The sequence below is a fragment of the Chiroxiphia lanceolata genome, chromosome 8 (assembly GCF_009829145.1).
Source record: "Chiroxiphia lanceolata isolate bChiLan1 chromosome 8, bChiLan1.pri, whole genome shotgun sequence".
In the NCBI taxonomy this organism is placed as follows: domain Eukaryota; kingdom Metazoa; phylum Chordata; class Aves; order Passeriformes; family Pipridae; genus Chiroxiphia; species Chiroxiphia lanceolata.
Genome location: NC_045644.1, coordinates 8,356,149 through 8,379,736, shown reverse-complemented (window position 1 = coordinate 8,379,736; position 23,588 = coordinate 8,356,149). Strand labels below are relative to the sequence as shown.

Genomic DNA, 23,588 nt, shown 5'->3' with positions numbered 1-23,588 from the left:
TTTGCAGGATTATGATTAGATAGACATCTTTCAAAGGGCAAGCCCGGAAGCTACGAAAGCCAAAGCTTAGTGAAAAGTGTGTGTAGTGTGTGTAGAAGTCCTCACTCTCACTATGTGTTACTGCCTGCTAAAAATGTTTTTCACCAGTTAATGGGAAATGAGTAATTTTTCATAACTAAAGATTCCTTTCTGATGGAGAAATCCAAGGAAGAACACTGATCTCTGTTGCCTTGACAACATTTCCTGAAACACTCAAGTATTAAAGTATCCAGTATGCTCAAGAAAGTTGCAATATCTATTTCTCATTGGACGCTTACCACATTTATTGTGTTGCCATGCTCTTATCTGTCGTCTGTGACTATTTGTCATAGAAAGTTATGTGCCAAATATTACGTCAGAAATATCTGAGCTGACTTAAATGCACGTTATTTTTCTTGTGTATTTTCATGGCTATTGAAAGTTGTTAGATCTATGTCCTAGGGGGAAAAAAAAAGCATTTGTCCATGATTTGTGGATATTAGCAAAATAAGTACTCTCTTTCTAGTAATGCAGTTCTTAACTGAGCAGAGGGATCACCTCTACAGAGTGGCTGGAGGGAGTCCATCCTCTCAAGGCTTGAATCTAAAGGTTTGATCTCAAAGCTTGGCCTTTTTGACAGGCTTTGCTGAGGTGTTGACCAGGGGCACAGCACAGCTGCTCCTGAGATGAAGACTCTTAGGTCCACATCAGGAGTGTGTATCTCTCTTGCTGGCTGCTCACTGTAGGAGACTGAAAGCCTGATTTTTCAGAAGTGCTAAAGACATACTGAGGGACAAAATGAGCAGGAACTGCAAGTCTGAAGTGTTTCAAAAATCTCAACTTCTCTTTAAATGAAAAGGAAGTAGTATTTTACCAGTAAAATAGACAGCACCACCCTCTGTGAATCCATAGCTAAGTTTCATGCTTTCATTTCCCTTCGGTTTTTCTACAGGCTGTCTTAGATGTAATCAGAATAAGCAGAAAATAAAGCCACACTACAAATGCTTACTGCTAATCACTTCTGATCCATTAGAGGGAAGTTTGTACAATGTACCAGATATTTCCCTCCAATCTCTTTTAATAATTTCTTTGGATGAAGATGATGAGATAGTATACTCTGCTTCTGACATAATGAATTATTTTATTAACAAAATTGAATATACTGATCAATATATTTACTGCAGGACATTTACTACAACTATTTTTATTATCAAAGGCAAAACACAAAGTGTTTTAAGCTTTTTTCTTACTGCATGTTAGTAGGTATAACTTGGGCTGAGCAGTCATAACCTCTACGTAGACAATTCCTATAAATGTGATACTTCACACCCAGAATGTGGTTTCCTTCCCAATAGGGAAACAGCAGGACAAGAGACCTGCATGATATAAATCATCAAAAATCCTCAAATTTGCCAAAGGAACATTGCCAAAGAAAACAAAGAGGGAAGACAGTAATCCTCCTGGGAGATTCTCAATCTTCATCTAAATTAAAACTTCAGGTGTACTGAAAGGTTGTGGGTGATTTCCTGTACCGGATAAGGAGATTGTTAATTGTCCTGCCTCAAACAGGACTGCAGCCCTCCCTGAACTGTGGCATCCTGTTCTGTGAACTATCTTCTGTGGCCCCGTGGCTGCTTCCGATCCCTCATCTCCGTTATTACCAGAGGATTTATGTCATGCTCTGACCCCATCCTTTAGACTAACTTTTTTTGTCCAAAGGGGACACATGTGCTGACACAGGATTTTCTCATGCTAAGTTTTGATTTATTTTAGTCCTATTTAGAGGCATTAATCCTGCCCCTTTGGAACTGTGCATATCTGATAGTCATGAGCCAAGAAACTAGCCTACAGTTCTGATAAACTCCTCTGATTATTGAATGTTAGCTGTCTTCTAAACTTTCAAGCACCACTTAAGGACATAAAGTATTTGGATGTCTCTCCTGCATCTGCATTCCCTAATGATACCTGGAGAACACTAATCATGGACTATCCAGGTTGCTAATACATACTGTAATGCAGTTAAGCCAAAGTCTGAATAGCCTCCCTGAACACACAGCACTAATTTTTTTGGTGAAAATTTCTAAGGACTTGGCCAATCTACACGTTTCAGACAGCAGTCAGCTTTCAAGAGCTGCAAGGTCTTAGAGGAGTTTGGGTTTAGTTACATACTGAGAACCACTGCTGCCCTCTGCTGCAGTATTTTGGGTTATGTCTCTGATAATCAGTGAAAGCCACAAATATTCAAATAAAATTTCTAGTCTAAACAGAACCTATGTTTCCACTGGAAATAATGTTTCCATTATTGACAAGATCATTCAAAGAGTCTGTTTCTAATTCATCAGCAAATTCTGATTCTGCAGGGACTATGTCAAATGGAAAAATCTTATCTTTTTTATTTGATTTTGACTCTTAAAACAGGTAGACACAAGAGGTTGGACTGTTCATTGCTGCAGCAAAATGTTGTCTCATCTTCTGCTAATAAACAGCCATCAGAAGAGTAAGAACTATGGAGTGAGAAACTAAGCTTGGGGCCAAAATGACTGCATCAAGGTTCTGCCCAGGACACAATGTCTCTGAAAACCCAAACTTTAGCTTAGAGTATCATGGACAGCCAAGTTCTAGCTCAGTTGAACTAATCTTTCTTTATTCTTAATCTATCCAGTTCTGATGATCCCCTCAAAGATCTAGCCTTCTTCCTCACTGATGCTAGGAAGAGTAACATCAGTGCAACCTTGCCATATTCACATCTACTACACAAAGGGCTCCAGATAGAAATAGCTTATTTTTTCCCAGCTTTCCATAGATTCCAATAACCTTCTCTTTTATAATTTCCATCTCCATGCCTCTCAATAGGTTGCGCTGCTTATAGGTTAGAGCATCTATCTTAAAATAAAACACTTAAAATAATTTTAGAATTCTTTCTAAATTATTCTATGTTTCCCAATCTCACAAATCCAATTACTTCTCTCCTGCAGTGCTTCCTGCACTGGAATACAACTATGGTGTCACCAATACATAACACTAAATTGCAAAACTCATCAGCAGACAGGAATAGATAAACAGATGGTAGCAGACCAGAAGAAGAAAGCCAGAAACATGTCTTCCTACTCAAGAGAAAACTCAGGCTATTCTCAATAATTATCTGTATGGGTCTCCAAAGGAATTGGATACACATTGCAAAGAAGGCAGACAGACTCTGGCTAATGAAAGAACTGTATTTCCTTCTAGTAGATGCAGTGACAAATGCACCAGGTGTTCTGAGTATCTCATTGGTGGCCAGTTAATATTCTGAATGCTATACTACAGAGACCTCCAGAACTAAACCACTTTATGGACAACCTGAAATTTCTCATATGAGGGCTGATGCAGACTTCTATCTGTAGTAGATGGGACACAAAGAAGAGAACCTGTAACACACATTCAGTAGCTAATTCCAGCTGCTTTTATTTTTCGTAACATTTTCAGGTTTATTTTCAGTTATTCACTGAAAAACATACAGCCCAGCTCCAGACTTGAGCTCAAAGCTCATTGAACAGAGTTTCCTACAGGGAAAAGATAACAGTTTTGCTCCTCATATCTCAGGGACAAGGTGAGAAGGAAGGTCCTCTGCATTTTGGCCTCTTAAACATTTCAGTAACGACACAGGGGGATCATGCAAAGTTCAAGGATTCCAGCTCAAAGGGGACTTATGACAGCCATGGGAGATGAAGGTCAGCACCAACAATTAAAGATAAACATATCTAAAAAGGTTTGACTGGTTTCGATAAGAATATTGAGGACTCCAAATAAGAGTCAAAAAAAGAGGTGGTTCAGATGGCTTCTGCCTTCTCATTTCTGAACATATAATTTACCTCTCCAGCACATTTCTCCCTCTCATGTGTAAATCTCATGTTGCAAGCTTCAGGATACTTATGGTTGCCAAATACATTTCCAGTTCTCAAATTATTCCTATAAATATATCATATCTGACACAGAATAAAGCAGTGCAATTTGATCTGCAGACTTTGCAGATCACCATGAAAAGAAAAAAATTAGAAACCAAAGATCCACAGAAACTAGTGCAAGTAATTCTATATCACATACTTTTCCTGATGACTGCAAAACTAAACCACTCTCAAAATAAGCAACTTTGCTCTAAAATCAGCTGAAAACCCTTTCCTATGAGAATTTTTGTATTCTCTGCAGTTGCATGAGGACATAATGGGACATGGCCCAATTCTTAAACTCTAGTTTACAAAACACCTACCTCTAGGACTTTCCCAGTAATGAACTGGTGACATGCTTCACACTTGACTCCAAAAAGCACTTGGTAGTCCTTTTCACAATAAGGAGCACCATCTCTGAAAAAGAAAATCCACAGATTACAAACAACCTTTTAATAAACTGCTTACAGTGTAACTTACACTCTTCCTTTGTCTTCAGTCTGGAACTCCTACACACAGCAACAGGCAAATGGAGAGAGTTCAAGAGAAACAGTTTGTATTAGAAGAAAAAAAAAATCTTTCTCACTAGTGCCTCTTAGAATTATTCCTTAAATTCCCATCAAGAAAAGGCATCCAGTACAAAAAATCTTTCTCACTAGTGCCTCTTAGAATTATTCCTTAAATTCCCATCAAGAAAAGGCATCCAGTACAAACCACTAAAATAAATCTCATTATTTAGAGCAGACTCTCTACACCTACAGGTGCAATTATAGGGAATCAGTGGGACTATGTCTGTGGGGATGAGAGGAGATCACAGTCTTTATCATTGGCAGGTAGTTTTTGTTCAGAAAAAAAATAATCTTTGGTAGTTTGCAAGGCTATAAGCAACTGCTTTGAAGTGTAAGGTAATGTAGTTTTTTAGTATGAACATGGAACATTAAGTAAAAGTGGAAACACTAGTCAGCTTAGGAGTATTTCTCAGATGCCAAATTTTTTTTGAGAAATTACAAACACTACTTTTATAAATAGTATACACAGATGAATGGCAGGTTGTGAAACATATATTGTTTCCTTATTTCTTCTCTTGTTATATGCTTGAAGGGGGGGAAAGAGACTGTATCTTCATTCCCTCTGTTTTATTATTATACCACTTTTCCCCACTCTCTTTCTCTGTACTTTCTTCCGCTGAAAACCCTTTTCATTAGTTTCTTATACGGAGATGAGAAATACAGTGTCAGGTCAATCACATCATCAAGGTTACTCTATTTTCTAGCAAAGGCAAGAAGTGGACAGGTTCCTACTTTTTTTCCTCAAAATCACGTGTTGAAAAGCAAAATGGCACAACACTTTATCTGGCAAATACAGAAAACATGCAGCAATCCACCTAATCCTCTGCAGAAACATGGAGATATACCCCCTTTCATACTGGTTTTAAATGTAGACTGCTATCATTCAACATCGCCTTTCAGTTCCACTTGGCAGTTTACTTTCCCAACTCAGCTCTCACTGACAACAAAGATTTTGGTGCATATGGAAAGGAGGTCAAAACAGGATTCCAAAAGCTGAACTTTGCTGCAAGCTCTTCTTTGTTTGCAGCTCGTGCCACAAGTTCAGAAGAGGTGCAGAGGTTACTCACTTGCTGATGTATTCCCCAGTTAGGACCTTCCCACAGGCCTTGCACTTAAAGCACCCCAGGTGCCACTGCTTATCCAGAGCTAGCAATGCTTGCCCATTTTTTATGTCTCTTCCACAGCCAGCACAATCTGCAAATAAACAAACAGATGCATTTGTTGTCAGCTACTTGGTTCATTAACCCTCATTAACCACCCACCCACCATAACACTTGGTAACCAAAGGGGGGAACTACACAGCAAACGTACATCTTTCTTTCCTCAAACCCTTCCTAGGTTCTGTATAAAGATTCGGTCATACTCAGCAGAAGAGGGAAAGCATGTCTTTCATGCTGTTTATGGTTCAAAGACTGCCTGGTAAGCACTGTACGGACTTTAGATTTTGTTAGAAACAAACTACAAAAATCATTACTGCAAAAAATTCTCATCTTCTAAAGCAATCTGTTTGTTTGTCATTTTGCTTTTACCAAGATCCTGACTACTGAATGGGGCCCGAGCGAGCACCACCAGGATGCTGCATGTCCCCGTGTGGTGGCAGCAGAGCCCCACGTGTCCGCCCAGCTCAGGGGCGGTGGCACAGCTCAGCCAGGAACAGAGAGATCTTTTTCCAGGGAGGATCCAAGGCACGGGTGAAGCCATATGACAGCAGTGAAGGCTGCATGGAAGGGCATATTGTCTTCCACCTGCAGGTGTGGGTAACTGAAGTTCTCATGATCTCTAATCGGCAAAAGGACTCTTGCTTAGGAATTTTGGTACTATCCCGGTAGTCAACACTCAGTTTTCACTGCGATTCTGAAGGACTCTTTGATGGTAGAATGCAAACCTGAAGCCAGGAGCACTGAATGCCCTCTGTCCCAGAAGATGTCACAATATCTCATGTTACATGAGAAATCTCTGGCTCAGCCCCAAGCTTCCATTCCTTTCCACTCAAATGTAAAATACCCAGAGATTTCCTGTTAAGGGGCAATCCAGCACATGGTAAGATTTGAAGAGACTGATGTAGCAGACAGCACTGAACTGCAAGGGTTGTGCTACAGCTTCTGTGCCCAGCCTCAGGGGACAGAGGGACCAAGGGAGGGGAAGGCCTGGAAGCCCAGTGAAGCAGAAAGGGAATGCCCATCAGCTGAGGCACACATGGAAGCCACACAGGAGACAGCCTGGAACAAGAGATTTTCCATATTTTATTATCCCCAAACTCAGTGTTCCTTTGGTTAATCTAACATCCTCTCTACATGTCTGAAATATCAACAAATGGCAACGAATGGAGACAAATAGAACAGAGCCTTTAAAGCCCAGGCAGGAGGGAAAAGATCATCCTGACTCCACTGGCTCAAGCTGACTGAAGAGGTACAGCCTGAAAACCTTCATCTCCTCATGGATTTATGGCCCATGCCTTGCAAAAGGACAAGTCTAAGTTTTATTATCACAACTTGTAAAGAGAGGAGAGTCAGTCCTTTTGACTACAGGGCCTGACTTTTGTTTGTTGGATAATGGGCCAAGAGAGCCCCAAATATATGCTGCACATTCCTGCTATCCAGGTCATCATTTGCCGCATGTCCCTCTTTTTATCAGCATTCTTTTTCTTCTCAAATACCCTAAAAAAGAAGGGAAGGGGACTAAGCACTGTGGTATCTTGTGATAAAATGCGAGTCACAGACTGTTGACATGACTTGGACTTGAAAAGCAACCCTGAGATGTCCCAATACCAGGACTTTTCTCTAGAGGACATATGTTACAAATTGAAATCATGAAATGACAAGGAGTGACACCATGTAATGGATCCCTCTGCTCTGCCGTGACAGCTCAAGGCTCCATGCCATCCTGTAATGACAGCAAAGGCTGGAACAGGTCACTAAGGGAGGCTCTGGAATTTCCAGCATAGGGGTGAGGAAGGGACAAACACGTGTCAGGGTGGCTTTGGTACACTGCTCTTGGCTTTGGTTTTGGGAGGATACTACATGACCTCTCAAGGTCCTTCCAGCCCACATTTTCTTATGCTAAATCTAAGCATGCACTGTGTCTTCAACTGTGACAACAAATGAGATCTTTCTTCAGTCTCAGTGGTGCTGAACTGCAGTTTTAAAAACAGCACCCGTTTCTCAGCTTCCAAGCACTAATGTTTCTTCCTAGTGTGCCAGCTTCCACAGCCCTGACCTGGGGTCCTGCCAAACTGTGATACATTCCCTGTTATATGTTTCCTCAAAAAATCTGCTGTATTGTCGGTGCTTTTTTTCATTTCTATCCAAAAAGCTTCCGTGAAGCTGAAATTTCTCAGAAATGGAATCGATAAAGAGATTTTTAAAGCACTTCATTTTGTTTCTAACTGAATTTCTGAGGCAGTGAGAATAGAAAACCTGCCTTACGCAAAAGGTCTACCTAGTCCAGTATCTTGATCTTTAGTGATGCCAAAACCATTTACATGGAGGAAGTAGGGACCTATGAAGTACCTCTGCTTAATTGCTTCTTTGTAAGCCAAAGGCACAGTAAGTCTGAGCACCAGACTTAATCTTGTGCTCATGTTTAATACAAGGGGTTGGTAACATCCTTTATTATTCTTTAGCAACAATGACATCTACTTACTCTTTCTGGGTTCCTTGAAGTGTTTTGCAGAAGAAAATTAACATAATTTCCATTCTGCTAATATGACAGACACATTGAATGTCTAGAATCAAAGTAAACTAATAGCCCATTTCTGTCGTATTAGGCTGAGATGGCTTTTAAATAAACCTGATCTTAATTCTGGCAAAACTGTTGGGTATATACATGAAAAGCTAGCAATTATCATTATCTCCTAAAATAGAAAGGAAATAGGGCTGGGATGGGCTAAGAAAAGACCATTTGTTCATCCAAATTCTACAAATAAAAGCTATTATGATCTCAGGCCTGCATGAGGCACATTTAAGCCTTTGGCTGGATGTCATCAGCACACAGTGCATGCAGGCAGGATCTCAGTATCACATTCAGCACAATCTGCATCAGTCTAACCTATAACCAGCACATGCTGCAAATAAAAAGGCCGTGAGGTAAAAATAGTGGTCCCCAACCATATGCCAGAGCAGACTAAAAAAATCTGAAAACCCTTCCTGAAATTTTGTACAATGGTTCCCACCATGGTTCTCTCTGGCGTCATGCCTGGGTCTAACAGACTGCACCCCTTGACCTTGAGCTTTCTTATGTTTTCTTTTTGCCATATAACCTGGATTCTTCCCCACTCCCATTCCCTGCACATCCATGTATTCAGCTGTGCCGAGATAACGAGGAGGAGGAGGCGGAAAGTGCAGCGTACTGGTTAAAATGCAGAGTGAGCAGCACAGTTCCTCTATGCACTTATATCTCTGTCATATTTGACATGTCCAGGTACAAAAGCAAATGCCTGGACAAAATGGCTGTGGTGTGGAATCAGCCAGCCCAAAAGCATGGAAAAGTAGGGGGACCGGGTACGGCACTATAATATGATGAATGATTAAGATTGCCACTCTGCAAGCACCTTAAGTGGCCTCACTAAAAAGATGCAGGCCAGGCTGAGCTGCCACCCATGACACCTTGTTTGTAAAGATATGAGAAAATGGGTTTCCCTTTTTAGCATCTGCATCACCCCAGACATCCAGGAGTGAAGCATCCTGCACAGCAACCCATTCGTCACTGTCTAAATTAAGCAGTGGATTGTCTGCCTTTGCCTCCCTCCCCTGCTCTCAGCCAATAGTGCACAGGTGGGCTCAGAGCTGACACAGCTGGATTAACCCTCAGTACACAGCATAGGGTTTTACCCGCTCCCATTTGGATAGTTTTGAAAATTTAATAGCAAATGTATCTTTATCCCATATTCTCTGCTCACCCCATATAATTTGTGAAAGAGAAATCACCTCTACCTGTTTTGTCCTAACGAACATGGTTATGCAAAGTCACGTGAATGATTTCACCAACTCTGCTCCACGTAGGGTTAGCCCTGTGAACAGAGCTAATAGCAGTCTGACTTAATGATGAATAACTGAGTCACCAAAAAGTTCCTTTCAATCCTCATGGCCATTAGTAGCACATGTCTAGATAAAGGCTGAAGCTGCCACAACCCCTGCGAGTCACTAGTATTTTGTACTCTTATTACACTCCTTTTGTAACTATTTCCCCTCCCTATAAAACACAAATACATTAGTTTTATAAAGATAACACCACCAGGCTTCTGCTCTGAAACAGGTAAAGCCAGGCAGAACTGGGGGGGGATTTTTATTATTATTTTAATTTTTAAAAGGAACAACAAGTTTTCATTGGAGTTATACATAAATACATTGCCAAACCTGGCTGGACCTAGAGTGAGTGATTTGGAAATGATGAAAGAGGCAAATATTATCACTGGAGTCAAGGTCAAGAAATCTCTAATTATAAATAGCTCCTAATCACCTTGAAAAACAACTTATATCCCAGTAATTCTTCTGTGGCAATTTGAAGGTTGTGCAATTATAATTTCTCATAGCGGTAGGAAGACCAGAGTTTTTCCTCAGTCACCCTTTAACCACAGATCAGGCAATGCCTTCTAAAGCCTTGTTTTAAAATTAAAAGGTTTGATGACATCATGCAGGCTTTTCCAGATCATTAAGATATTTCTGTCAAAGCTAAAAATATGAACTCACTACGTTTACAGTATGATAAATGTTTTCAAAGTTTAAGCATAACCATTTAGACATCAGGACAGTGATGAGTTCTGGAAATAGGAGAAGGACACACAATATTGGGAATTTTACATGCAGGATTTAAATCTGAGTATGTAACTCAATAAATCTGCTGCCAACCCCCTCCTCTTTGTTTTTCAGACAAATTCACTACAACCCTTTTGCTGAAGGCAAAACAAACCCACGCGGGCAGCCTTGTACTCATGAAATCTAACAATAAGAGGCTGGGTGCATACAATGGAGGCAAATAAATTTCCCATGGGAAGTGGAGTATAGCTTTGACAGTTTATTATAAATGGCAAGTTGGGAAAAACTGATATTTTTAAAACAAATTGTTATAGAAAATAAAATTATTTTAGTTGATTAAATATGGAAAGAAATCACAATGGCATGAACTGGCAAACTGTGCTTGCAGTACAAGTTCCTGTAGTCATCTGAGTGCCCTTGACTTGCCTTTTTAAGAAACAGGCTAATATACATCTTGGATGTATCATTAGACCAGTCACTGGTGGTGTCCCTCAGGGTTCAGTGTTGGGCCCAGTTCTGTTTAATATCTTTGCTGATGATCTAAGCCGTGCTGGAGGGGGAGTTAGTTTGGACATTAGGAAGAATTTCTTCACAGAAAGGGTGATTACATTTTGGAATGGCCTGCCCAGGGAAGCAGTGGAGTCACTGTCTCTGGAGGTGTTTAAGGAAAGACTGGACGTGGCACTCAGTGCCATGGTCTGGTTGATGTGGAAGTGTTGGGTCACAGGTTGGACTCGATGATCTCAGAGGTATTTTCCAACCTAACACATTCTGTGATTCTGTGATTTGTGTAAATTGTTCTTTCATCATCTGATTTAATTTAAGGTGATTAAGAAAGATGAATGCTTTTCCCCAACTTCAATTTTGTAACATGACATAATTTTATCAGAGGAGTTTTTCATTTTTCCCCTCAGTATTGATGTAAGTATTTCTGTTAGTCTTCTACACAGGAAAAGGAAAGGATATTTCCCTTATTTCCACATCTTTCTACTCCTCCTTCCCAAAGGAGGCCAAACCAATTGACCTTTTAACCTCTTACTCTTGCAAACTTTCCCTGCAAGAAACAAATCACCAAGGTGGCCTTCTTCCATAACATTAACCCCAGTCCCTTCTTCAACCCAGTGTTTCATACAGGAAAACAAAACGGTGAATTAAACAAGAGGAGGAAGAAAGAGCAAATGTGCTACAAACTGTCTAAGAGAAGAACTTTTAATTGTCCTATAAAAGGAAGATAAAATTTTGGAGTATTTTGCCAGCTTAGCACGTGCAGATCCCCAGCTGTAAAACTACTCTGAAGGATAAACAATGGCCAGGTACATCTAAGCTGTTTACCCTTCATTTCTTTTACCACACTTCGGTACTCAGGTAATTCCAGCTGAATTCAAAGTCACAATTCCAACTCACAGTACCCCAAGGGAATTACTCCGTTAGCTCAGAGCTTATTGTTTAATACCCAGATCATGGGCAGCACATTGTGTCTCTTCATCTGCAGACTATTTTGGATAATTTTCAATTGTTACTCTTGGCAAATAAGCAATTCCAACAGGGTACAACCCTCCAAAAATAGGAATGAAACTTATGACAACTTTTAAGAAGGTTTTTATGCCCCCGATAACCCATGGCAAACTAAGGTCTAGCTAACAGCTAATTCAATTTTCACATTCTTTTCAAGTGACCTCTGATTCCTGACTTACTACCTGGCAGGCTTTCTGGACATGACAATTCCCAGATACTCTTATCTCTCGTGATCTCCTCTCTATTTGTGTTTTCCAGTCTAGTGATACCTCCTCATGTAACACCCATTTACTGACCTATTCCTTGCACCTCCCCCAGAACTTTCTTTGGAATTAGCTTTTGATTAGCATTCCTCTGGTAAAAGCTAAAGAGACTGGCATGTTTTGATTTCCAAGTTCAAGCTGAGGTTACACTTGGACAAATAAGAACCGATACTTATTTAGTACACTTGTGTGGTCTATTCACAATTGTTTCTGCCCAATTTACATGTAACACAAAAGCAAACGAAACAAACGGGCAAAGTGGACTGAAAACACCTTCCTGAAAACCAGTAATTTTTGAGAAGGAATTTTCTGAAAGACTCGTAAAGCAGAAACTTCCTGCCCTGTCACAACTATATTCTCAATACAGTTTCTGCTCTATCACCCAAAAGTTAGTCTTTAACAAAGCTGCTACACCTCCAGAGAAGGATCTAAGGCAATTTATAAAGCAGCAGCAAAGATATCAGTCCTTGTAAAGTAAGGAATAACTGAGCAAATGGAGGCCACTTGAGTAATTTAGCCATTGTTAGGAAACATAAGCGAGGACTAAAATTAATCCAAGAAAGTAATTCAAATGATGAAAATGCCTCAAAAATTACAGATATTCTTCAAAAGAATAATTCATCTTGGAACAATCATACAAATATCCCAGTGTCATTGGAAGAGCTGCATATTCTTAGGCACAATCTAATGGCTTTTGCCAGAAAGGAACTGTGCTTGGGTTTGCATCATTTCTCTGAACTTTATATCACGTCATGCATGTTGATTTGCTTCTTTTATTCTTAAAAAGGGGGGCACAGTAAAATTTTAGACCCACTGTAAGCTCAATATATTAAATCATAAATGTAGTTGCACTGCAAGGCTATTACAATCAAATTTAGATTAAAGTAAGGAGAATTAAATAGTGATACTGAAAAAAAAAGAAAGGATTTAATCTAAAATCAGAATTTAAAATCTTAATTTTAATTAAATCAAAGTTAAAAATCCAAATGGTATCTGAAAACACAGAGAATAAACTTGCTTTCATCACCTGATGAAAAAAACTTCCTTTTCCTATCTCTGAGCAAAATCAGGTATGATAAGATCTACCACTATTCAAATTTTTAAGGACATGGTGATCCTAAGGAAATAGTTCTATAAGCTACAGAACCTTGAAAAATCATCAGTTCCAGAATTAAAATATATTTTAATTCATTTATGTTTCATGTGTCTAGCAGATTTCAGACAGTTTCTGAAATTTAAAAAGATTCACAATGATACTTCATGTGTTCTAAATAAAATTTCAACTTTCATTCAAATACAACTTGACATAAATCTTGAGCAAAAGTAGTTGTTAGGGGAAAATACAGATGTTAAAGAATATGATGAATTTATGCAGAGCTATATTAATTTATGTGTGTACAGATATGAAGTTTCCTCATGTTTATCAATTAGTATTTTATAATTAAAAAACTAAATGTAAACCAAGGTTACAATCAGTCAATCTAATCAAGGTTTCCTGGCTTCTTAGACAAACCATAATTAAAATCAATGATTTAAATCGCAGTGTTTGAAATCAATCCACAACGATGTCTGTGTTATGACTTTATTCTATGGCAAATTAAAAAAAAAAAATAGTATAGGACAACATGAGCCCCTACTGTCAAGTTCACAAAAACCTCAGCTGAATCTCCAGTACCTAAACACAGGCTTGAATGCCACAGAGATACGTAAGTGCCTCTGTATCTTTAGCAGATAAGCCAAGAATAAAATGAGAAAATCTTCATGTTACAGCACAAAGAAAATATGAAACCCTTAAGGTTCAAAATTATACACAGGATTTTAAAAATTTAAAATTTTAAAAATGCATGTTCACACTCGAAACTTTTGGGCCTATCTAAGTTCCCCAGGGCATTCACTGAAGTTTATGGATATTGTGGGTGCATATCCCTTAAGGCAAAACTGAGCTCAGTGTCTCACAGACAAAGCCTATCTACATCTGTGCCAAGTACTTGTACAATACTTATACACTATGTAGCTTTGACACACCGTGAAACTGTAGAGTATTTCCTAAGAATAAGCTCAAAATCATGTGTTGGATGCTGCTCAATACCCTTTAAAGCTAAAAATCACTGCAGATAGCTTGCTTACAAACAGCCAGCCAATTTTCCCCTTCACTTTTGAAGTCTTCCCTATGGAATTGAAGGAGTTTTCAGACAGCTCAGAAAAAAAAGGCTAAAGAACAAAATACCGAAAAATGAGTCAAATGTGGCTGAACAGTTACAAATCCAAGCTGCAGACCTTTTCCAAGAGCTATGATTAAAAGGAATTTTGTATCCATTTTAGCTAATTTCTGATGGAGAAATCTGTGATGCTTATAAATCAGCTCTGACATTATTTTTGAATGCTGACAAAGATCATCTATATTTTTATCTAATGAAAGGACAGTTATGTCCTGAATATAGAACTGCATTAAGAATTAGACAGCCTTTAAAAGGAGGACTGCAAAGTAAATTTGCTTCTTCTCCATTTTGATGCTTTGTTGTTTCAAAATCAACCTCACTTTCCTGCCACTTTCTGGGCAGTGGGTAAAAGATGACTCCTATTTTTTCCTGCCCACCTTCAACAGGTATGGTATGTTGGCTCTGTTCTACTTCATTATTACCAGAAACCTTGTTGGGAGTTTCAGATATTCACTGGGAGCTTTACCAACTTCATCTTTTTTGAAGAGATACAGCTATTGAATAATTAACAAAGATATCTTTCTCCCACAGGTTCGTTAAGCATTAAGCTAATTACTTATATCACAATAGAGCAAAGAACCCCAGTTGCGAGCCAGAATCGAACTGTGTTAGACTCTGTACTGATAGGCATGAAAGCATTTGTCCCAAAGAACTGACATTCTTTGAACCAGAACATAATGTACAAAACAGACAAGGACAAACATACAAAACAGTAATGTGAAATCCCCACGTGGACACCGGCTGGTTGGGGAACAGCTGCACCAAAGATTATTCATGCACATGTAACACCGGCCAGTTTGAAAACTCTGGTCCACGCCTTGGCTGTACTGTAATGCTATTAACTCACAGGAGAGACTGTTACAAAGAAAGGGAAGTCGAAATATCTTCCCTGTTGTTCTTTCCAAACAGTACCATCACTGGGTACTTCTGCAGGTACAGGACACAAGTATCTATTTCACTGAAGAAGAAACAACTCTGAAAGCCTGTGCCACCATTTTAAAGGTGACTTTTTCAAATAAAAACTCCTGCTAGGTGATTGTAATGCTCCAGTTTCTTTTGGATAAGGAGGTTTGCCCTATCCTTCTAGGAAGCTCACTTTTCATTTGAAATGCAATTTCTTAACTAGTTCATGCACATCACTAAAAAGGCTCAACCTTTCAGCAAAAAGATAATAAAAAATAACTAAAACTTCTGTACCAGCACCCAGATAAGGAACCAACAGAGAAAGGGCTCAACTTCAAGTAGAGGTAATGTAACACACTTATTACTGAAGTGCTTATGCTGAAAATAGTGAAATGCCTAAAGGAAAAAAAAAAACTCTGTTTGAGGAAGAGGGAAATGTATTAAACTGTGTTCAAAGACACGTAGTCTCTTCAGGATTTCAAAGATGATGCCTGAGCCAGAGGACTGCTGGCTCAAGTTCCACCAGCACAGACTGCTGGCACCACCTCACATGCATGTCCCCAATGTGTGGATCTCTGTACGGCTGCTCTGCTCTCAGATGCACTTTTTAAAACACATCTTATGTGTTACAAGAAGAAATGCAAGCCAGTGTGGTACTTTTTAAAAATGAAGGTCTGACTAAACTAGAGAATTTTATATTCAAATGTCTACATCAGTTCATCTACCAGCTGCCTCGATGAGAATTCACTGATAAAATGCCCTATATGGAGGGCATTTTATCTCCCCATGGAGATTTCATGTTACTGTTTTGTATGTTTGTCCTTTTCTGTTTTGTATCAAAGAGGGTAATCTGTTTATGTGGCCAGTCTAGTTGCCTCTGTTCAACATGCTAATGCTAATAAAAATCATGAGAGTGTGCACCCCCAGTCACTCTTCATCTGATCATTGGGGAATAAAATAGTTTGAGATGCTGGGGGCTGGAAACATGTATTGTAAAGGTCCCACTGCTCTTTCACAAGTACCTAAGCCTAACACAGATGAATAACAAGGAGGACTTTAGGTTCTTGGATTTCTTCTTACACAAGTTAAAATCACACCAATTCTCTAATTTTTATGACTTTAGTGTTCGTAAGACTCAGGCAAAAGTGCAATATTTAAGACTGCATCATCAAAGCACCAGATCATTGTCAATTTGCTTATAACCACTACATACTACTAAGCTAAGGCAACATGATTTTTTTCATTTTGCTAGTAGAAACAAACCCTTGAAATTTAAGTACCTAGCCTGATACATAAAACATGTATATAAAAAATAGAAGCTACACTCAGAATTCTCAGATCCAAGGGAAGTAACCACCAGATAATCACTCCTCTGACAACATGGAAACAATAAACCATGAATCCCCAAACAATATAAAATAACCCCCAAAAATTACAACAAAAACATTAAGATTTTTACGTTGACTCTTCTTCACTCTAAATCACAGCACGGAATTAGGGGCAAAAAATGCATAATTTGCAGATTTTTACAGGCGACCTTCAAACCCAGTCCACTGAATATGCAGCACAAAATGCTGAGGGACGGTGAAATGAGGGTTTCACGTATGGAACAGACATATAATACAGGTGATCTTAATTAAAAGAAGGTAAAACAGAGGAGGTGAGGAAGCAGGACACCCATCACCAAATAGCCATGCACGTTAGTTGCAGTTTTGACTAAAATTTAGAAATAATAGATGCCTGCACAACTGCTTTTCTGGAAAGACAATAGGAACCTTAAACACAGTGTGTTAGCATGTGGCTAGAACACAACAGAAAGCAGAAAGAGCCTAAGATAGTACAAACCAGGCAATCGTGATGCTGCATACAAAACCTGGACACTGTTTAAAAGATAAATATCAATTACGGGGATACATTATTGCATTACTCCTTTATTGGGCCCCAATGAAAATAACTTTATGTCTCTGACAGAATCTTGAAAACCCTGAACTATCCAAGCCATCAACACCATGCTTTTAGTCCGTGTTACCTGGTTGTCCCGTTTCTGTGCTGCTCTACAACTGTCCCAGTCACTTTGCTTTACAGATCACATCTCATTTACCAAGTTGTCATACGAAATAAAACCAGAACAAAGCCAAATGCCACACATTTCATTTGTCTGCAGAGTTATTTACAGGTATTTGGTATTAGATTCTGTGCTGAATGAATGAAGATCCCAAAGTCTGTGTACATCTAGCAGTGTCTAAGGAAGAGGTCTGTGCAAATTATAAATTAAGATTACTCTATAGCATCTGTATACTGAGAGAGACTGTCTTAGAATAAAAAAAGGGAGTCACTGAAATAGTTCTCCAAGAAAATAGCTATAATTATTCCAGGTGGTATGTGTGCAGTGAAAGAAACATATTATTAATGTAAAGAAGGTAAATAAGTATCATGGACCCAACTAATACTAAACAAAGAAGGAAAATAGTTTTTCAGTATTTTCCCATGTGATTTTCACTGGTGTGCACTACAAGAGAGTGCAACAATATTTAGGTTCATGTTATTCAAGATGTTAACCCCTGTATTTAGAGGCATTTGATTTTCCTTGAAATCATCCAAGCAAAGCTGTCAGTAAGCTTTCACTTGTGTGAAGTTACAGACACCAGGAAATGTCATGTCAACATTAATGCAGACATTCTAGGACAGAAGACTTCCTTTTGCATGACGCAGACCAATCAAACCTGATATACTTTTGGTCTATTGAATTCCCTGACTTCAAACTTCCTTTGTTTTAAGGAAAGCTTCCTCTAGTGATCTACCTGAAAGCAATCAGGGGAAGCTGACAGCAATATAGGATATAAAATAGTTGCATAGTGTGAATGAGATTCTCTTCTAAAAGAACTTGTATTATAAAAATTATTTCAAAAAAAGGCAAAGCATTTGGAAAAAAAATTATATGCCTGATTTAGTTGCAGGAGAGACATGGAAGCAATCTGAAATAACTTACACTAATTGAAATTTGCTCTTTGGTGCCAGCAAGAAAGGCTTCTCCATATCTAAGTAAACTTTTGCACAAAGATAAAGCAGCAGCTGGCATATCTTTGAAGACAGGAGATGCTTCATTAATATTTTTTTAATTGAGTAGTTCTGAACTTATAAACACATGCTGATCTCACTTTTGTTTGTCTGTTTTGGAGAGTTTTGCTCTAAAACGACCAGAAACTCTACACTATACCTTTCTACAAGTCTTTGTCCATAAAAGACCAAGATGTACCACAACAGGTAGCTGAAGATTTCCAAGCAGTGCACTCTAAACTGTTAAGAGCAGGAGCTCTCTTGCTGTGTATACTGGTAAGGCAGTTTGTCCAGCGGGACCCAATTTTAATTAAAAAGAGCAATAAATCTCATTAAAAGTTGCAGGAAAGGTTATTTATAGTCCTTGTTACCTGTAGCTTCAGTGTGGAACACAAGAAGCAATTCAAGCACAGACTGTGGCTATCAGGAAGTGACTATCCAGCTCTTTTGCTTGCTAACTGTCAGATAACTTGAGTGTGTCATTTTTTAGGGACATTTTGGCACCTGGAGTCATGGATGTGGGAAGTGCCACTCTGCTGGACAGGTGTGCCACCTCTGATGTAATGTGATCCAGATTATTCTATGCTGTGGCAGTGCTTAGAAAAACATCAGTACTGTCCAAGGTCCCTATGCTGTGCAGTTCCTTGCCAATTATGCCTCCTAAACATCAGTAATTCATATACAATTGCCACATCATTCCTTTGTCTCAGAAGGATTCTCTGGGTGCCTGAAAAAATTTTTACCTCATAAATACCTAAATTCTTCCTTAACTGATTAGGCCTGTGCATTTTCAGCTCTAAATCTACAGTTATATAGTGGAAAAGCATCACTTAACTGACGGAAAGGCACGATAACAAAAAAAGTCTCTCATTTTCCATTTGTCTAAGTGTTTGATTACATGTTCTGAGGCAAATCAGATAACTTGAGATTCACTTGACTCATCCGCTGAGCACAAACATCATCCATCTTTGCCTTTACATAACACTTTATAATCCTAGGATCCCAAAGCCAAGGACCAGTACAGAACACACAGTGTCTCCCTGAAGGAAACCAGAACCAACGGAAAACTACCCAGGAAAGCTGTGGCCATTTTGATTTATAAAGCTACACTGGGTGAGCGCTGAGTACAATCCAACAGTCAGAGAAAGAATCAGAAATCCCCAAAGATCAAAAAAATTAACTACCAGAGGCAGAGATTAATATCAGTAATTTACAAATTATCTTTAAAAAGCATTAAACCCCAGTAGCAAGCCAAGTTAATTTCCCTCCCAAACTTTCTTCATTCTCTCTCTTCCCTTTTAACTTGCTTTCTGTCTTATTTATATTTGTTTCTTGAGGTTCTGATCACAGTATCATTGTGGTATCAATCTAATGGAAGCATGAGCTTGGTGATACTCCTTTTAAAGGATAATTTAATTAAAGTCTTAAATAGTAGAAGAAAATTAATTTCCTCTGACTTTGTCCTCTTTTGAATACTTAAACCTGCACAATTATGTATGAAAAAAAGGTAATCTATAAACTCTGAAACCTCAGGTTTTATCAATTAGATACTTTTCCAGTGCCTATCAAAGCAAAATCAGCCCTTTCAAAAATCCAGTCATTGGGGAAAAGTCACTTCTTCATATTGAAATGTGTGTCTCTTCCCACCTGTGGTACCAGGCACTTTAATGAAGAAAAAGAAAAAGAGGAAAGAAAAAATATGGTTCCCAGAGATAGTTCACTTTTTTAAAGGTGAATTACATTAGTTGCAATCAAATGCTGATGAGGGTGGTAAAGTGAGAGCCTTCAGAAATTCAGAAATACTTACTGCTGAGGCAGACAGTTCTCTCGGACTGGAGGCCATGGGCTGAGCACACATCTGACAGAGACAGTCCCTTCCATTAAAGGTAACGCGATCGCCTGGTGGAAATGGACGCCTGGGAAGTTAAGAGAAAAACAATTTTGCAAAGTTTATGCCAGAAATTTTCCTCTGTTCCCTATGCTTGAGTTTGCTGCCTTCCTCCAGTGCAATCAACTATTTTACAGAAACTCGGCCAAATAGTTTCTGCAATGTGGCCTTGCAAAGCCAGGCACTGGAAGAATCCAATCCATGGATGCAAGCAGAGCAAGGTTAGACTTGCCTTGTATTTTCATTTAAAAAAGATTATCAAACTTATTTTATCTGAATAGTAGAGACATTGAAACCTGCTAAGACACAACAGCTACATTTATGATGGTCTCAGCATGATGTCGTGGATAGCAAATGATACAGAAGAGAACTCAAAGGAAGAATTGGAACTGTTCTTGAGGCTAGTGAAGGAATGTGGAGCTAGTCACTCATAAATGTTAAGAATGTGTGTTAGGCAGAAGTTGACATTGCTGTTAACTCTTATTTGGTGCATAAAGCAGAGGATGAATAACGTTTTTTAACTCCAAATCTTTAATAAGGAGCTTAGCTGCTAAGTACAGACCCCTGCTACACCCCACCTCACTCCAAAACTGCTTAACAAAAGAACAGCTGCTGATTTCAACAAGCCAAAATGTTTAAGGCATTGTTTCCTTTCCACTGCCATTCCTAAGTGGGTCAAAAATAAATCAGCAGCAATATTGCATTTCATTAATCTATTCCAATGACTCATCTTTTGTTCATTCAACATAAAAAGATTGATGCAAGTCAATGTACAGAAAACTAATGTCATCTTTCATACGATATCATCAGGTTTCACACTGTCCTTGGGAAATAAAACTGAAACATACACATTATACGATTACCAACATGCAGTAAATTCACACACTATTTAAAAACAGAAAAACAATCAAAATACTTTCAATAGAAAAGGTCCCAGGCTACAGGATAAAGTACTTCAACTACTCATTAGAGATAGAAGTTAAAAATGCCACCTTTCTCCCCTCCAGAAAGCCTTAACTAACTTCTTTTTATCTGCTGTAGAACTGAAGACTGGCTCTGTTACTGGGGACAAGAAGCAGCATTTGGGAAGAAGAGGGGAAATCACAGTTGTCCCAAAGCCATGTGTTCTTACAGGATGTGAAAATCAGTCTCCAGTATGTTTTCAATTGTTTAACTGTTCTCATAGCCCAAATGTAGCATCCAGAATTTTGCTTTACCTCATTTCTCCAACCAAGCTGGGCTGATCCCCTGAACCCATATCCCTTACCTCAACATCCAAGCCTGATAATTCCTTCAGGCATGAGGGTAACTTTCTGAAAACAGGGAACTATACGTAACACAGCAGCTGTGTCCCTCAAACAAATGAGTGGCATTTTGAAGACCCTTCAAGTCAGATTTACAGCAGATCTTTTCCAGCTGATTGCTTCCCAAAGAGAAATACGTCTTGAGACTTATGTCTCATGGTGAAACCTTTTCTCCTGTTTTCCTTGTACTGGGTTCACACTATGCTAGTTGAAAGGGATGACTTACTTGCAAACAGTACAGGCAAAGCAGCTTGGATGGTAAGTTTTTCCCAGAGCTGTCACTACTTCTCCTTCCACGAACTCTCCACAGCCATTGCAGCGGGTGCCGTACATGCGCTGGTAATCCAAGGTGCAAAGGTATTCCCCGTTCTTGATGAAAAACCCTCCCTGTGCCAAGTCACACCCACACACTGGAAGGAAAAAACACACCACACAGACAGATTAGAAAAATATACCTACTAAGGATGTCATCTGCTGACAAATGAGATGACCTTGGTGGTCTTACTCCCTTCTATCAGATTTTTGCTTTCTCCTCCTGTCACTACATGCCTGGACATCCCAGGACATGGCTGGTGTTCTCTGGCTAAAGGAGAGCTTGTAATGAAGATTCTCCTTGTCTACATCATCATAACTTTAATGTACTTGGTCCTCAGTTGCCAAGAGCTCAGTTACCTTGCATCATCCAGTTAATCGTGTTATCACAGTTATCTGTACCAATGTAATCTTACTTTCACTTCTGGGGATGGATGTGAGCAGAAGAAAATACATGATTCCATAAATAGAACAGATTTTACTATTTTTTACGCTAGCATACAATTTTTATGCAACCACATCCTTTAAGAAGCTTTCAAGGTGCTGATTCTCCCAGAAAATAATTAATACTATTGAAATGTTGCCTGGTTTAGATTAACTACTCCAGTCCCTAGGTAGCACTGAGCTGCTTCACCATTGCTGCACCAATACTTTTAGTTTTGTTTTTAAAAGTATGGTCTTTGAAATATTCAGTGTGATTTCACATTATTAATTTAGACATAAATATTGGGAGAAAGCTGCAGTGAAGAGACAGTCAAACATTAAAAATTTAGCCACATCCCCACTATACAGACTTCATGATATATGCAACCAAACTATATAACAGTATATTGGACACCAAATAAAGTCAATAGAAGATTATTCTCCACCTGTATTCTGAACAAATCAATATCCTAAGAACTACTATTACCTTTGAGTGCCTAATCTGAATTGATCTCACTTTAGTCTTTTATACACTATATTCCCTGTACTTCATGGATTAGGTAAACAACTCTAATATTTGGATAGAGACTTGTGGCCAAGTATAAATTTATTGGGAAAACTAATTGTAACAATAAAAGGGTGAATAACCAGTCAAGGATTTCTGTGACTTGGCAGTTTTTCCACTGTAAAACACTTACTCACCCAAACCAAAACACATCACAACCAGGTGCCTTTTTTGCTTTAAGAAAATACTCATAGTGCTACATTGGCATTTCTGGTCAACAGAGAGACAGAAAGCAATCCTGCCTATAACAGCCAAATCCCATGAAGAGAAAGTGCCATGGGAGATGGGAGATTGAATTTCACACTGTGCCTTTAGCTTGGATTGAACAAAGAACTTGAAACTACCTACTTAGTGTCTCTCAGTAGCACCAAAAATTTATATGCAGCTGCTCCCAGGTATTTTGGTTTCAGCCACTCCTACTGCTCCTCTCTATATTGCTGTATCTGTGTAATTCAGTAAGAGAGACCACTTTTCACAGCAGGCTAGGACATTGGCTTACTCTGCAAGCAATTCCATCTCATCCCTCTTCAAAACATTCAAGTACATTTAGATCAAATATCAGAAATATTGTATATCAGAAATTTTGATTATTAGGGAAAACTAAATAAGAAGCATTCTAGGTCCCTGCAGTTACAAAGTCCTTGAAAAATTAAAATACGAAATACAGAAAGATTATCAGGGGAACTGGTTTCAATTCTTCTTTCTGCCACAAGTCCCAAGCACAATACTGTGCCCAACATTCTTTCTCACTCCCATTATAATGGGCTAATATCTTATAAACTACCTGCCTTAAAAATTAACATTGCAAGGCATTTGGGGCAGAGATTTCCAATTCTGTTTGTCTGTTTCCCAGCCCTGGATATCTAATGACTGTTA

General features: G+C 38.8%; 1 protein-coding gene across 10 annotated transcripts in view; it reads right to left on the bottom strand.

Annotated features, from left to right (window-relative positions):
* Positions 1-23,588, bottom strand: part of ABLIM1 (actin binding LIM protein 1) — a 138,585-nt gene that overhangs the window by 71,894 nt on the left and 43,103 nt on the right. For 7 of the 10 annotated variants that reach the window (XM_032695466.1, XM_032695462.1, XM_032695464.1 and 4 more), the window contains exons 3-6: positions 21,639-21,822; positions 20,024-20,136; positions 5,578-5,704; positions 4,265-4,358 (exon numbers count right to left, since the gene is read on the bottom strand). In XM_032695466.1, coding sequence (XP_032551357.1) covers positions 4,265-4,358; positions 5,578-5,704; positions 20,024-20,136; positions 21,639-21,822 — 518 coding nt within the window. Of the gene's footprint in view, positions 1-4,264; positions 4,359-5,577; positions 5,705-20,023; positions 20,137-21,638; positions 21,823-23,588 lie in introns of those variants that run through there. The other 3 variants (XM_032695456.1, XM_032695455.1, XM_032695457.1) reach the window with 1 other exon arrangement.